We start from the raw sequence: 15,545 nt of genomic DNA on the forward strand, positions 1-15,545 counted from the left end.
AATTGTTTAAGGTCTCAGCCATTTCCACATTTCCCATTATTAAATCCCCCTTCTCATCTTCTAAGGGACCAACATTTACTTTAGTCACTCTTTTCCGTTTTATATATCAGTAAAAGCTTTTACTATCCGTTTTTATGTTTTGCGCAAGTTTACCTTCGTAATCTATCTTTCCTTTCTTTATTGCTTTCTTAGTCATTCTTTGATGTCATTTAAAATTTTTCCAATCTTCTAGTTTCCCACTAACCTTGGCCACCTTATACGCATTGGTTTTTAATTTGATACTCTCCTTTATTTCCTTGGTTATCCACGGCTGGTTATCCCTTCTCTTACCACCCTTTTTTTTCACTGGAATGTATTTTTGTTGAGCACTATGAAAGAGCTCCTTAAAAGTCCTCCACTGTTCCTCAATTGTGCCACCGTTTAGTCTGTGTTTCCAGTCTACTTTAGCCAACTCTGCCCTCATCCCACTGTAGTCCCCTTTGTTTAAGCACAGTACGCTCGTTTGAGACACTACTTCTTCACCCTCAATCCAGATTATAAATTCAACCATACTGTGATCACTCATTCTGAGAGGATCTTTTACTCGGAGATCGTTTATTATTCCTGTCTCATTACACAGGACCAGATCTAAGATAGCTTGCTCCCTTGTAGCTTCTGTAACATACTGTTCTAAGAAGCAATCCCGTATGCATTCTATGAATTCCTCCTCCAGGCTACCCCCTGCAATTTGATTTGACCAATCGATATGTAGGTTAAAATCCCCCATGCTTACTGCCAGCCAGTCAGGCTGAGATAGACGTAGTGCAGCAAATCTTCCACTGTAGTTCCATTCATTCATTGGCAAATCAGTAAAAATGGGGCATAAACTCAGGATTATCATTAGAATAACAGAGTGGTGGGGTTATAAGAATGCTTTACTTATTGTTTAATGTTTTCGTTTAGTTAATGCTTTAGTTAATGTTTAGGTTATTCGAACATTTAAAAGTGTCTGAGAAAGAAGAATTTAAAAGAATATAAGGAAAGAGCAGGGAAATTGGATTAAATAGACACCTGCAGTTGAACGGCCACAATGAAGCGGAAGTGAACCAAGTCGTTCCTGGACTGTATTATTGGTACCTTTGTACTATTGACTTCATTTATAGAGTTCACAAGTAGAGACAAGCCTGGTTGATACGCAGATTAGAATCATAGAATGATACAACACAGAAGGAGGACATTCACGTTTGTTCTGATCTTAAATGCTCTTTCATTTCCTTTTGTGCCTCAGATTCAGTTCTCTACCCTTGATATCAGGCTGTCATACAATGATGTCCAGCTGTTCCTGGCAATAGTGAAGTCTATTCCTAAGCAAACCACTGCAATGCCCATTGTGCCTGATCCCGAGTCGATGAACGGTAGCACCAGCTCAGTTCGTTTGGCAGGCAGCTTATCAGGATCTGGGAAAAGAGAGACAAGCAAACACCAGATGGATCCTGTCCTTGGTAAGTAATGGTCAGAGGAACAGAAAGACATTCACAGATATGAGGGCATATGCTAGAATATGCAGTTTATACACAGTAGGTTATCTCGAAAGCATGGGAGACCAGCAATTGAAACAGGACTTGAGCACATAATCTAGGCTGGTACTTCATTACAGTACTGAAAGGGTGCTGTATTATTGGAGATGCCTTCTTTCAGATGACACATTAAAATGAGACGTCATCTGCCCTTTCAGGTGGGCGCAAAAGATATCAAGGCATTATTCGAAGAAGTGCCAGGAAGTTCTTGTGTCCTGGCCACCATTCTCCTCTCGGTTCATTTCACCAAAAATAGATTAAGTGGCTATTAATTTCATTGCTGTTTGTGCGACCTTGCTGTGCACAGATTGGCTGCCTTGTTTGTCTACATAACACTGACTCCAGTCCAAAATAAATTAATTAGTCGTGAAGACTACCTACTGTGTAGAATTACTACAGTTAAATATTGCAGGAGGTCATCATCATCATCATAGGCAGTCCCTCGAAATCGAGGAAGACTTGCTTCCACTCCTGAAGTGAGTTCTTTGGTGGCTGAACAGTCCAATATGAGAGCCACAGACTCTGTCGTAGGTGGGACAGACATTCGTCGAGGGAAAGGGTGGGTGGAACTGGTTTGTCGCACTCTCCTTCCGCTGTGACCTCTTCACGCTCTCGTAGTTGAGATTCGAAGAGCACTTTCTCCACCTATGGCAGTCTTCGGCCAGGTGTCAGTGGGGATGTTGCACTTTATCAGGGAGGCTTTGAGGGTGTCCTTGTAACTTTTCTGCTGCCCACCTTTGGCTTGTTTGCCATGAAGGAGCTCCGTGTAGAGCATCATCATCGGCAGTCCCTCGGAATCGAGGAAGACTTGCTTCCACTCTTAACATGAGTTCTTAGGTGGCTGTACAGTCCAATACGAGAACTACAGTCGCTGTCACAGGTGGGACAGACAATGGTTGAGGGGAAGGGTGGGCGGGGAGCCTGGTTTGCCACACGCTCCTTCTGCCTGTGCTTGATTTCTGCATGCTCTCGGCAACAATACTTGAGGAGCTCAGCGCCCTCCCGGCTGCTCTTCCTCCACTTAGGATGGTCTTTGGCCAGGGACTTCCAAGTGTCAGTGGGGATGTCGCACTTTATCAGGGGGGCTTTGAGGCTTTCAGCATTTGCTTAGGGAGTCTTGTGTTTGGCATGCGAACTATGTGGCCTGCCCAGCGAAGCTGATCAAGTGTGATCAGTGCTTCAATGCTGGGGATGTTAGCCTGGACGAGGACACTGATGTTGGTGCATCTGTCCTCCCAGGGGATTTGCAGGATCTTGCAGAGATCCTGCAGGATGTAACGTATTTAGAAAGGATAGGAATAAAGAAGGGGGCTGGGGTAACTGTACTAATTAGATAATATAATGGCAGTAGGAAAAAAAGAGACATAACTGACATTAAGATAGAAACAGAATCCATATGGATTGAGACAAAGAATAAGAAGGAATCAATCAAGTTAATAGGGGTAAAGTACAGACCACCAATAGTGGAAGGGAAATTGAGGAAGAAATGTGTAAGCAAATTTGAGAAAAGAATAAAAGACTTGGAATAATAATCATGGGTAATTTCAACTACCCCCAGTTTTACCTCTTAAACCAACAAAAGAGGAATCACTACTGGACGTATAATGGGAAATTAACCAGAGCAGATAAGAGAGGTAAGTGTAGGGGAACATCAAGACAATAGCCATCATAATATAATATGGTTTAAAAATAATGATTGAGAAAGACATAAGGAAGACAACGACCAAAATAATAGATTGGAAAAAAGCTCATTTTGAGGGAATGAGAATAGAACTAGGGAAGGTAAATTGGGAAAACAAATTTTACAGACTGCAGTAGAAAATATTTAAAACTGAGATCAATAGAGTTCAGGAGAAATATATTCCCCCCAAAAAAAAAACTAGCCAATAATGAAACACGATGGATGAATAAAGAGATGAGGGTAAAATTGAAACTAAAGAAAAAGGCCTACACTAAGTACATAACTAATAAAGGAGGGGAATACCAAGAGGCGAGGAAAGAAGTTCAAAATTAAGAAAGCAAAAAGCAGCTATGGAATTAAGTTATCGAGGAATATAAAAAGAAATAGTAAGTTATTTTACAGACACACAAATAACATTAAAAAGTCATAAAAAGATAGGGTCACTAAAGGATGCACAAGATAATAAACTCTCATCTAATGACAGCAAAATGGCAGAAATATTGAATAGTTACTTTGCCTCCGTATTTACCAAAGAAACTAATGAGATTGGCATGACACTAAAAGAAGAGATCAAAAAAGATAGAAAGAAATTTAATATAGAAAGGAGGGAGATAATTGATGAACTGATCTTTAGCGAGGAGAAAACCTCTGGCCCGGATGGATTGCATCCGTGCATATTAAAAGAAGTTAGGGAAGAGATAGCAGAGGCACTATTACACATATATCACAATTCATTCGAAATGAGAATAGTGCCAGAGGACTAGTGGACAGCTTGTAAAAAGGGAAATAGAAAAAGTTTGGGGGAACTACAGACCAGTTAGCTTAATGTCAGTGGTATGAAAGATCATGGAAACTTTACTCAAAGATATAATAGAAAAACATCTAAAAACTGAAAATATAAAGAGTAGTCAGCACAGATTTCAAAAGATCATGCTTGGCCAACCTTATTGAATTCTTTGAAGAACTGACAAAGAGTAGACAAGAATAATGCAGCAGAAACGTCTTTACCTAAAGAGTGGTAAGAATGTGGAATGTGCTACCACAATGAATAATTGAGGCAAATAACATAGATGCATTTAAGGGGAAGCCAGATAACCACATGAGGAACAAAGGAATCGAAGGATATGCTGATAGGGTTAGATGAAGTACAGTGGGAGGCAACTCATGTGGGGCATAAACGCCGGTTTAGACGCGTTGGGCCGAATGGCTAGTTTCTGTGCTATACATTCGATGCAACTCAATGTAACACTTTGCGATGTCCTGAGCATATGAAAGGCGCTATATAAGTATGTTTCTTGTTTTCTAATAATTGTCAAAAAAACACAAACTAGTCTATCACAAACTAGACTGTGTTCCCAGAATGTTTTACGTTTTTGACTTTTGGTTAAAAAGTGTTCCACATGTTCCAAACAAACAACAGTTGATGGCTTATAATGTTCATTCCATTTGTGAACCCAGTTTCACTCATTGCTTTTCTTTGATATGGTTTCCTGGTAGTATAACTGTAGTAAACTAGCAGTAGGGTGCAGAAGTATTGTTTATTTGTTTTTACACAATACTGAGAATAAGGAACTATATCAGACCATTAGAGAAATGTATTGGCTGAATTTGACTTATTTATAGTTAAGCAGCGAACTTGCCTTGGTAAGTATGTTGATGCCAAGAAAAGAACACTTTTTTCTAGCATTCCTAATGTTCACATAAAGCATTTCACAGATTAAATTCCCATTGCATCACACCGATAGCACAGTTTAACACTTCCTTCATCAGTGTAAGATATCCATTTCCACATCAGTTATTTTTCAATTCTTTCCAAATGAGATTGCCAGTTAACACTGTTACATGGGCTATTTTGTATTGTGAACTTGCTGCATTAGAAACTTGGATTTAAATTGGCTAGACTCATTTAATTCAGGGTAACTGAGAAGGCAGGGTTTTGTTTTATCATTCTGGGCTGGATTTAAACCCATGGAGAAAAGACAGCTCAACCAGCCCACCAAGTATAGTTGCATTCTAATTCATAAGATTTCATGAATATCTCGTGAAAGAGAATGTCCTGCTCATACAAGTTGGTGCAATACACTCCTGTAATTGAGGAATTCCAGAGTGTCTCAGAGCTTGAATGAGTGCCAGATCGAGTGGGTTTTGTTCTATTCATTGGTAGTTACAAGTTCAGTCAATTTAGCAACAGGAGGCCTTCAGATTTGAAAGTGGGGCAAAACTCCAATCAGAACTCGGCTGTTTTAAAACAACCATTCCCATTTAAAACCGATCAAGGTGCATCATCTCAGGACAGCTAAACAATAATTACAATTGAGTGAAAATAAACTGATGTAACACATTGTAGCAGCGTTGCACTTTTTCCCCATATGATTACGTTAACAGAATGGAAGTATTGCACTTTTACAAAATCTGTGTCACTTGTATAAGTCGTAAACACAGTGGAGGTGATTTCTGTGTGGTCTTTGAATTATATAGGTTTTTAATTACAATGTTTAAATTGTCTTTGACTCTGACGTGGAATGTGTGGATTGTTGGTTCTAATTATACATCAGCTTTGTTCTATTTTTTTTTTACAGAGTTGCAGCTGGATCGACTCCAGGATCTTGGGTTCAGTCTGGAAGATTGTCGCAGAGCACTGCTATTGTGCAAAGGTAGAGAATGGACTGGGGTGATCTTATAATTCTCACTGCAGCACTTAAGCTAGTTTCTCATACACTGTATAGAATCATAGAAATTCACAGCACAGAAGAAGGCCATTCAGCCCATCATGTCTCTGCCGGCCGACAAAGAGCTTTCCAGCCTAATCCCACTTTCCAGCTCTTGGTCCATAGCCTTGTAGGTTACGGCATTTCAAGTGCATATCCAAGTACTTTTTAAATGTGGTGAGGGTTTCTGCCTCTACCACCCTTTCAGGCAGTGAGTTGCAGACCCCCACCACCCTCTAGGTGAAAGAATTTCTCCTCAAATCCCCCTGTAAACTGCCTACCAACTACTTTAAAACTATGCCCCCTGGTTATTGACCCCTCTGTTAAGGGAAATAGGTCCTTCCTATCCACTCTATCCAGGCCCCTCAATTAGGTCTCCCCTCAGCCTCTATTCCAAAGAAGACAACCCCCGCCTATCCAATCCTTTCTTGTAGCTAAAATTCTCCAGTCCAGGCAACATCCTCGTAAATCTCCACTGTGCCTTCTCTAGTGCAATCACATATTTCCTTTAATGTTGTGACCAGAATTGCACACAGTACTCCAGCTGTGGCCTAACTAGTGTTTTACACAATTTAAACCCCCTGCACTTATATTCTATGCCTCGGCTAATAAAGGCAAGGATCCTATATGCCTTCTTAACCAACTTATCTCCCTGTCCTGCTACCTTCAGGGATCTGTGGACATGCACTCCAAGGTCCCTCTGTTCCTCTACACTTCTCAGTGGCCTACCATGTATTGTGTATTCCCTTTCCTTGTTAGCCCTCCCCAAATACATTACCTGATAGGCTTGCTTGATGCTCTTTTGCAACACAGAGCCGGTTTGAGTAGCATGATGGCATAGTTTGTTACATCGAAACATAGAAATTAGGTGCAGGAGCAGGCCATTCTGCCCTTCGAACCTGCACCGCCATTCAATAAGATCATGGCTGATCATTCAACCTCAGTACCCCTTTCCTGCTTTCTCTCCATACCCCTTGATCCCTTTGGCTGTAAGGGCTATATCTAACTCCCTTTTAACTGGCCTCAACAACTTTCTGTGGTAGAGAATTGCACAGGTTAACAACTCTGAGTGAAGAAGTTTCTCCTCATCTCTGTCCTAAATGGCTTACCCCTTATTCTTAGACTGTGACCCCTGGTTCTGGAACTCCCCAGGAACATTCTTCCTGCCTCTAACCTGTCCAATCCTGTCAGAATTTTATATGTTTCTATGAGATCCCCTCTCATTCTTCTAAACTCCAATGGATACAAGCCCAGTTGATCCAGTCTCTCCTCATATGTTAGTCCTGCTATCCCAGGAATCAGTCTGGTGAACCTTCGCTGTACTCCCTCAATAGCAAGAACGTCCTTCCTCAGATTAGGGAATCAAAACTGAACACAATATTCCAGGTGTGGCTTCACCAAGGCTCTGTACAACTGCAGTAAGACCTCCCTGCTCCTATACTCAAATCCTCTAGCTATGAAGGCCATCATACCATTTGCCGCCTTCACCGTCTGCTGTACCTGCATGCCAAACTTCAATGACTGATGTACCATGACACCCAGGTCTCGTTGCACCTCCCCTTTTCCTAATCTGTCACCATTCAGATAATATTCTGTCTTCCTGTTTTTGCCACCAAAGTGGATAACCTCACATTTATCCACATTATACTGCATCTGCCATGCATTTGCCCACTCACCTAACCTGCCCAAGTCACCCTGCAGTCTCTTAGCATCCTCCTCACAGCTCACACCGCCACCCAGTTTAGTGTCATCTGCAAACTTGGAGATATTACATTCAATTCCTTCATCTAAATCATTGATGTATATTGTAAATAGCTGGGACCCCAGCACGGAACCCTGCGGCACCCCACTGGTCACTGCCTGCCATTCTGAAAAGGACCGTTTTATTCCGACTCTCTGCTTCCTGTCTGCCAACCAGTTCTCTATCCACATCAATACATTATCCCCAATACGATGTGCTTTAATTTTGCACACTAATCTCTTGTATGGGACCTTGTCAAAAGCCTTTTGAAAGTCCAAATACACCACATCCACTGGTTCTTCCTTGTCCACTTTACTAGTTACATCCTCAAAAAATTCTAGAAGATTTGTCAAGCATGATTTCCCTTTCATAAATCCATGCTGACTTGGACCGATCCTGTCACTGCTTTCCAAATGCGCTGCTATTTCATCTTCAATAATTGATTCCAACATTTTCCCCACCACCGATGTCAGGCTAACCGGTCTATAATTCCCTGTTTTCTCTGTTCCTCCTTTTTTTTTTTTTAAAGTGGTTACATTAGCTACCCTCCAGTCCATAGGAACTGATCCAGAGTCAATAGAATGTTAGAAAATGATCACCAATGCATCCACTATTTCTCGGGCTACTTCCTTAAGTACTCTGGGATGCAGCCTATCAGGCCCTGGGTATTTATCGGTCTTCAATCCCATCAATTTCCCTAACACAATTTCCTGACTAATAAGGATTTCCTTCAGTTCCTTCTTTTCGCTAGATCGTCGAACCCCTAGTATTTCCAGAAGGTTATTTGTTGGGGCATCAGGCACGGTGCAACAGTATGGTTTGGGCATCAGAATATAGAATTGAAAAAGGCTATTCTGCTCATCAAGCCCATTTCTTTCACAGCCCTTGTACAATCTACCTAGCATGGAATCTCCTCCACCCATATACCCCTGGAGGAAAAGTTCTCTAAAAATACTCCCTCATTTCAAAAGGTTCATCAAGCAAACAACCAAAATATTCATCCTCATGTCCACATTATCCTCCTCAGCATTCCCCCATCCGAGCAGCATGCAGGTTTGCTGTCCCATATGCCACTGATACTGGTGTCCGTATCACTGTGGAAATATGCCAGGCAAACGGTGAGCATCCACCCATCTGAGGGAGAGTCAACCGTGGCCGTTGCTGTCCAACTCCCAGCAATTGCCCTGGAGCTGCTTTGAAAAAGCTTTGGGTATAATTTACTTCTTCACCCAGAGAGTGGTGAACCTGTGGAATTCTCTACCACAGAAAGTAGTTGAGGCCAATTGACTAAATATATTCAAAAGGGAGTTAGATGAAGTCCTTACTACTAGGGGGATCAAGGGGTATGGCGAGAAAGCAGGAAGCGGGTACTGAATTTGAATGTTCAGCCATGAACTCATTGAATGGCGGTGCAGGCTGGAAGGGCCGAATGGCCTACTCCTCACCTATTTTCTATGTTTCTATGTTTACTCACCTGCCCTGTCGACTATATTTGGTGTGTGGACTGGACAAACAAAGAGAGAGAAAAGAAAAAGAGGGAAAATAAAAAGTTTCCCTCCATACAAAAGAAAAAACTGGCAGCACATATTAAACTGCTTCAATGATGAAGCCTGTGACTTGTATGTAACACTGTTATTCAGAGTGAATGTTTTGACACATGACATGTGAACTTGTGATGGGATTTACTTTGCTCCTGGATCAATCAGATGAGCTTCTGATGAGAAATGTGGAAATTAGAATGGTCTTTCATCCTGTTTCCTTATCAAGAAGATACTAATGGATGAATTTAGTGCTACAGACCAGAAGATTCCAGGTTTGATTCCAGGTCTGTGCTGTACTGATTTCAGCCAAGGAGGCAGAAAGAGCAAATCAGCCAGGGTTCATGCTCCTGGTCATTATCCAGTGGTCCCTGTGGCAATTAAAGTAAAACTGTGCATTTGAAGTATTCAGTTAGTAACAAATGGTAAAATTATCTAGCAACAGATTTGCTGAATATCTTTTGCACCAAATAATTTTATTTCTGCTTTGTTTCTAATTGTGCAGGCCAGCTGAATCAGGCTGCCACGTGGCTGTTTAAGAATGCTGAACCAGTGTCAGCAAGCGCAACAGCATCCAGCAGCAATGGCCATGGAACAGGCACAGCATTGCTAGTCTCTGGGGTCGAGGTGAAAGCTGAGAATATCTGTATCTGCCTGATCGATGACTGCATGGATTGTGATGTACCCCTCGCTGAGCTTACCTTTTCAAGTAGGTTTCCTAGGCAAACCGCAGTTTAAAATGAGCTTCGGCTCCCTTAATGGCCAAGTTTAAAAGGACATCATCCAATTCACTGGTACCATTTGCTGTCTTAGCTCACACACGAAGAATGGCTGCTGTGTAAGGTACTGGAGGACAGTTGGTGTGATTGAAACAACACCCAGCAAAAGTAACTACCTCAGGAAAGGAGAGGGGGCGGAATAAATTTACAGACAAATTATAACCCACCCAATTCAAGGTGGATTTCAGTGAGCTACAAGATTGCAACACAATTGATTAAATTCTCAGGCAGGCCAACCTAGCAAAAGGTGATGCACAGTTTAAAAAAAAATGGAGATAACCCCAAAGCAGCTGACTGCTCAATAACAGCTGTGAATATATAGACCGTTAACATGTGAAGACAAGGAATTAGACCAAGTACGCATTAAGTCACGAGCCTGTCAATAGCTTACGCTGTAGGTATACCCAACATTCTATGAGTTTTGTTGCGGTACAACAAAAGCACAGTTAGTAGCAATGTGATTTAGAAATCAGTAAAAAGGGATATGTGTGCTGAAAGCATAAAAATTATTTTCTGGGGAGGGCGAGAGGGGGGGCTTTGAGGTCGAGACCAACAACTTTGGTTAGTACAGATTTTGGAGGAACTCTCGAGGTATTCTTGGACTCCAACCTGTAGTTTGCCAAGGCTTATAGAAGATGTTATACTTATTAATCACAGTGTATTGCTCAGTGAATCAGGTAACTTCACATTTCGGCACTTAAGTTTGGTGATTGGTTTTCTTCTGTGTTTTAGGACTGTACTTCCTGCAGAGAGTTGGGACAAGCCCAGAGGGCTCAGCCAATTTTACCCTTTCTGGAGATTACTACAACCGTGAGCTGTCGGGTAAGATCATAAATATTCCAATTGGGATAAGGACTGGAGAAAATAATCATGTGCTTAAGATCCCCATTTGTGGGGAGTATGTGTGCTGTAGGACAGGGTTCCAGATTTGTCCAGTGTAAGAATGTGTAGGGCCCTAACTATCTAGTCCTGGATACATTCCAACATATATTAACCTCTTCATTTTTCGAAGACTGGTCCAAATTCAGATTAAATCTAATTTTTCTTTTGTTAATGGTGTGTATAATTTTTATGGCTGCACCGATAACACAATAATAACAATACTTAAAACTGCAAGAGGAAAAATGACTGGTTTATAAATGGACTTTAGACACTGCACACACGCTGATCCCAATGCCGTAGAACGAATGGTCTACAAGGGAAAGCCTTTGCACCATGTTATGCCCGTTGTCCACTGCACTAAATGCAGGAGACCCTTTAAATGTATACAGTTATAATAACCACTAGATGGGGCTAAATTCTAACTCACGATTTAAGTGGGGGATTTGTGCCACATCATCTCCGTGCTTAACGTAACACTCGTGATGGTAGAAAAAAATTCTAATGCTGGAAATCTGAAGCAAAGCTAGAAATGCACAGCAAGTCTGAGCCAATTTAATCCTTTGGGTAATGTTTCACAGAAACTCTTGGGAATGGTTATGCTTAAAACATTAACATATCTTCTCTCTTTCAAATGCTGACTAACCTGTGCATTTGTAGCAATTTTTTTTGTTTTAATTTTCACCAAATACTTTTCAGGATTGAGGATCTAACCTTTTAATAATCTTTCCGTTGTTGGTTTGATGAAATACTGTAGGTCACCTGTGGGCATGATCTCCTGAATAGTGTTGGAACATTAAAACGTTAAACAGCTGTTTTGATTTTTCAGTGTAGTATCATCAGCATTTGCATTGTCTGTTTAATTGAATGTAACTATGGAAAGTTACACTGCCGATACTAGAAACTTAGCACATTAGGCACATTTTTAATCAGGTTTTGAAAATGCCATGACCTGGAAATTTATGAGAGATCACCATTGCTGTAAATATTAAAAACCCCCTGTCTGGTTCTGGCCTTGTGGGGGCTTTTGCTTTATTTTAAGTCAATCTCCACACTGCCCTAGCCCCCAGAGTTCATCAGAATCATTTAAATTACAATACAGTGGACCATGGGACACGCTGAATTTTGTGCCCGTCCTTTTGATTTTCTGGCTAACGTAGCATATTAGCTGGGTAGGATTTTCTAACACCAGAGACTTAATGTCTATACACAGACAACAAGGTCTTTCAGTAGTGGCCAAATGTCTGCACAAAGAACAGAGTGGTAGTGTGGCTCGATTTATTTTTTGAAGAAAAGGTTTTCTGTATTCAGAATGTATTATTTCCAGACCATATTGCTGAGGAATTGGGCATTTAGGACAATATTGCTGTAAAAATTGGCCTTACTCTAAAGCTTTGAAACCCAATTTGCCATGGAACTTTATGAATTACATGGGTATGAGGGATGAGTTAACTAAGGTAGATTGGGAAATTAGATTAAAAGATATAACAGTCAATAAGCAATGATGAACATTTAAAGAAATATTTCATAATTCTCAACGAATATACATTTCATTGAAAAATAAAAACTCCACAGGAAAAGTGATCCATCCGTGACTAACTGAAGAAGTCTATGATATTAATAGAAGAGGCTTATAATGCTGCCGCGAATAGTAGTAAGCCTGAGGATTGGGAGAGTTTTAGAAACCAGCAAAGGATGGTCAAGAAATTGATAAAAAGGGAGAAAATAGAATATGAGAGTAAATTTGCAACAGATTGCAAGAGCTTTTACAAGTATGTAAAAGGAAGTGAGTAGTGAAATTAAACGTGGATCCCTTGGAGGCTGAGATAGGAGAAATTATAATGGGGAATAGGCAAATGGCAGAGACGTTAAATAAATATTTTTTATCTGTCTTCACAGTAGAAGTTACAGAACAATTGTCAGAAATAGTGGGGAATCAAGGGTCTAATGAGAGTGGGGAACGTAAAGTAATTAATAGTAAAGAAAAAGTACTTGAGAAATTAATGGGACTAAAAACTGACAAATTCCCTGCACCTGATGGCCTACGGTTCTAAAAGTGGTGGCTGCAGAGATACTGAATGCATTGGTTGTGATCATCCAAAATTCCCTCGATTCTGGAACGGTCTTAATGGATTGGAAGGTCGCAAATGTCACTCTATTCAAGAAAGGAGGGAGAGAGAAATCAGGGAAATACAGGCCAGTTAGCCTGACATCAGTCGTCCGAAAAATGCTGGAGTCCATTATTAAGGAACTGGTAACAGGACAGTTCGAAAATCATAACATGACTAGGCAGAGTCAACAAGATTTTAAGAAAGGGAAACTGTGTTTGAGAAATCTGAGTTTTTTGAGGATACAACGAGCAAAGTAAATAAAGGGGAACCAGTGGATGTAGTATATTTGGATTTCCAAAAGGCATTCGATACGATGCCACATGCAAGGTTGTTACACAAGATAAGGGCTCATGGGGTTGGGGATAATATATTAGTATGGATAGAGGATTGGTTAAAGGACAGAAAACAGAGTAGGAATAAATGGGTCACTTTCAGGTTGGCAGGTTGTAACTAGTGGGGTGCCGCAAGGATCAGTGCTGGGGCCTCAGCTATTTACAATCTATATTAATAGATAAAGGGACCAAATGTAATGTATTCACATTTGCTGACAATACAAAGCTATGTGGGAAAGTAATCTGTGAGGAGGACACAAAGAGTCTACAAAGATATAAACAGGTTAAGTGAGTGGGCACTAAGGTGGCAGATGGAGTATAATGTAGGAAATGTGAGGTTATTCACAATTGTAGGAAGAATAAAAAAACATTTTTTTTTAAATGGCAAGAAACTATTATATGTTGGTGTTCAGAGGGATTTGGGTGTCCTTGTACACAAAACAGAAAGCTAGCATGCAGGTACAGCAAGCAATTAAGGCAAATAGTATGTTGGCCTTTATTGCAAGGGGGTTGGACTCATCATCATCATCATAGGCAGCCCCTCGGAATCGAGGAAGACTTGCTTCCACTCCAAAAATGAGTTCTTTGATGGCTGAACAGTCCGATACGAGAGCCACAGACCCTGTCACGGGTGGGACAGACATTCGTTGAGGGAAGGGGTCGGTGGAGCTGGTTTGCCACACGCTCCTTCCGCTGCCTGCGCTTGGCCTCTTCACGTTCTTTGCGTTGAGACTCGAAGAGCTCAACCCCCTCCCAGATGCACTTTCTCTACCTCGGGCGGTCTTCGGCCAGGGTCTCCCAGGTGTCAATGGCGATAGCGCACTTTACCAGGGAGGCTTTGAGGATGTCCTTATAAAGTTTCCGCTGTCCTCCTTTGGACTACAAGAATAAGGAAGTCTAACTGCAATTATAGAGGTGAGACCACATCTGGAGTACTGTGTACAATTTTGATTGTACCTAAGGAAGGGTATATTGCCTTAGAGGAAGTGCAACAAAGTTCACTAGATTGATTCCTGCGATGAGAGGGTTGTTCTATGAGGAGAGATTGAGTATAATGGGCCTATACTCTCGAGTTTAGAAGAATGAGAGGTGATCTCATTGAAACATAATATTCTAAGAGGACTTGACAGTAGATGCTAAGAGGCTGTTTCCCCTAGCTTGAGAGTATAGAACTCGGATAAGGGGTCGGCCTAATGATCTCGGGATAAGGGGTCGGCCATTGAGAACTTGGGTGAGGAGAAATGTTTACTCAGAGGGTTGTGAATCTTTGGAATTTTCTAGCTCAGAGCGTTGAGTATATTCAAGGCTAAGATCAATAGATTTTTGGGCTCCAGGCAAATCATGGGATATGGGGATCGGGTGGGAAAGTGGAATACAGTTGTCTAATATTTGTACAGATTAGTCAATGAGCCTGGTTAGACTGAGGTTAGTCTCCCTTAACCAACACAGCCAAAAAACAGAGCCTGAATTTCACATGCTGTTTTTGGGACCTTACTGGGCACAATTGACTAATGTTTATCCACGTACCAATCGTGACAGTAATTCATTGGCTGTTTAGCATTTGGGACGTCCTTTCGGATATGAAAGATACTCTCTCTAAATGTGAAAGTACTTTAAGTACATTTTTCATGAGAGCAGCATTCTTGTTGGGTCTTTATGCGCTATGCATTTCTACAGCCCAGTCAATGCCACTTCATAATGAAGCAACTTTGGATGACTGTATGCTTTTCTCATCCTGCATATGGACCATCTTCTCTCCAGACAATATGCAGGAGCCCAGCCACGCACTAATAAACCAAAATCAATCAGGATATGTAAGTCGGAGTGACAGGCAAAAGCTCTTAATCTGGTTTGGTATCTAATCCTTCCCCCTTAAGCTAATAGACCAACTATTTAAGTATTTAACAGTATGCATATGTGAAACATTTGTACCAGTACTAGTCTAGATATGTGTTTGATTTTTCCAATGTTATCCCTTTCCAGGCTGGGAGCCTTTTGCCGAGCCTTGGACTTCTTTTCTGAGCTGGCAGCAGCAGGCAGCCAGCCGTCTTCACCCACCACGTCTTAAATTGGATCTCCAGGCGAAACAACGACTTGACATCAACATCACATCTGTACTGATCGGTATGGAACCTTTGACAATACTGGGCTAGGCAGGCATTGCATGAAAATGCAAATGCTCATTGTTCTTAATTTGAGGATAATCCAAGTACTTTAGGA

The 15,545-nt window shown here is 41.2% G+C and overlaps 1 protein-coding gene across 7 annotated transcripts in view; it reads left to right on the plus strand.

The window, feature by feature from the left end:
* The window catches only part of vps13d (vacuolar protein sorting 13 homolog D), a 270,295-nt gene that overhangs the window by 111,654 nt on the left and 143,096 nt on the right, over window positions 1-15,545 (plus strand). For all 7 annotated transcript variants that reach the window (XM_070860204.1, XM_070860201.1, XM_070860202.1 and 4 more), the window contains 5 exons: window positions 1,268-1,481; window positions 5,817-5,891; window positions 9,730-9,933; window positions 10,736-10,825; window positions 15,309-15,449. In XM_070860204.1, coding sequence (XP_070716305.1) covers window positions 1,268-1,481; window positions 5,817-5,891; window positions 9,730-9,933; window positions 10,736-10,825; window positions 15,309-15,449 — 724 coding nt within the window. The remainder of the gene's footprint in view (window positions 1-1,267; window positions 1,482-5,816; window positions 5,892-9,729; window positions 9,934-10,735; window positions 10,826-15,308; window positions 15,450-15,545) is intronic.

This window comes from Pristiophorus japonicus, chromosome 18 (genome assembly GCF_044704955.1).
Source record: "Pristiophorus japonicus isolate sPriJap1 chromosome 18, sPriJap1.hap1, whole genome shotgun sequence".
NCBI classification, from domain to species: domain Eukaryota; kingdom Metazoa; phylum Chordata; class Chondrichthyes; family Pristiophoridae; genus Pristiophorus; species Pristiophorus japonicus.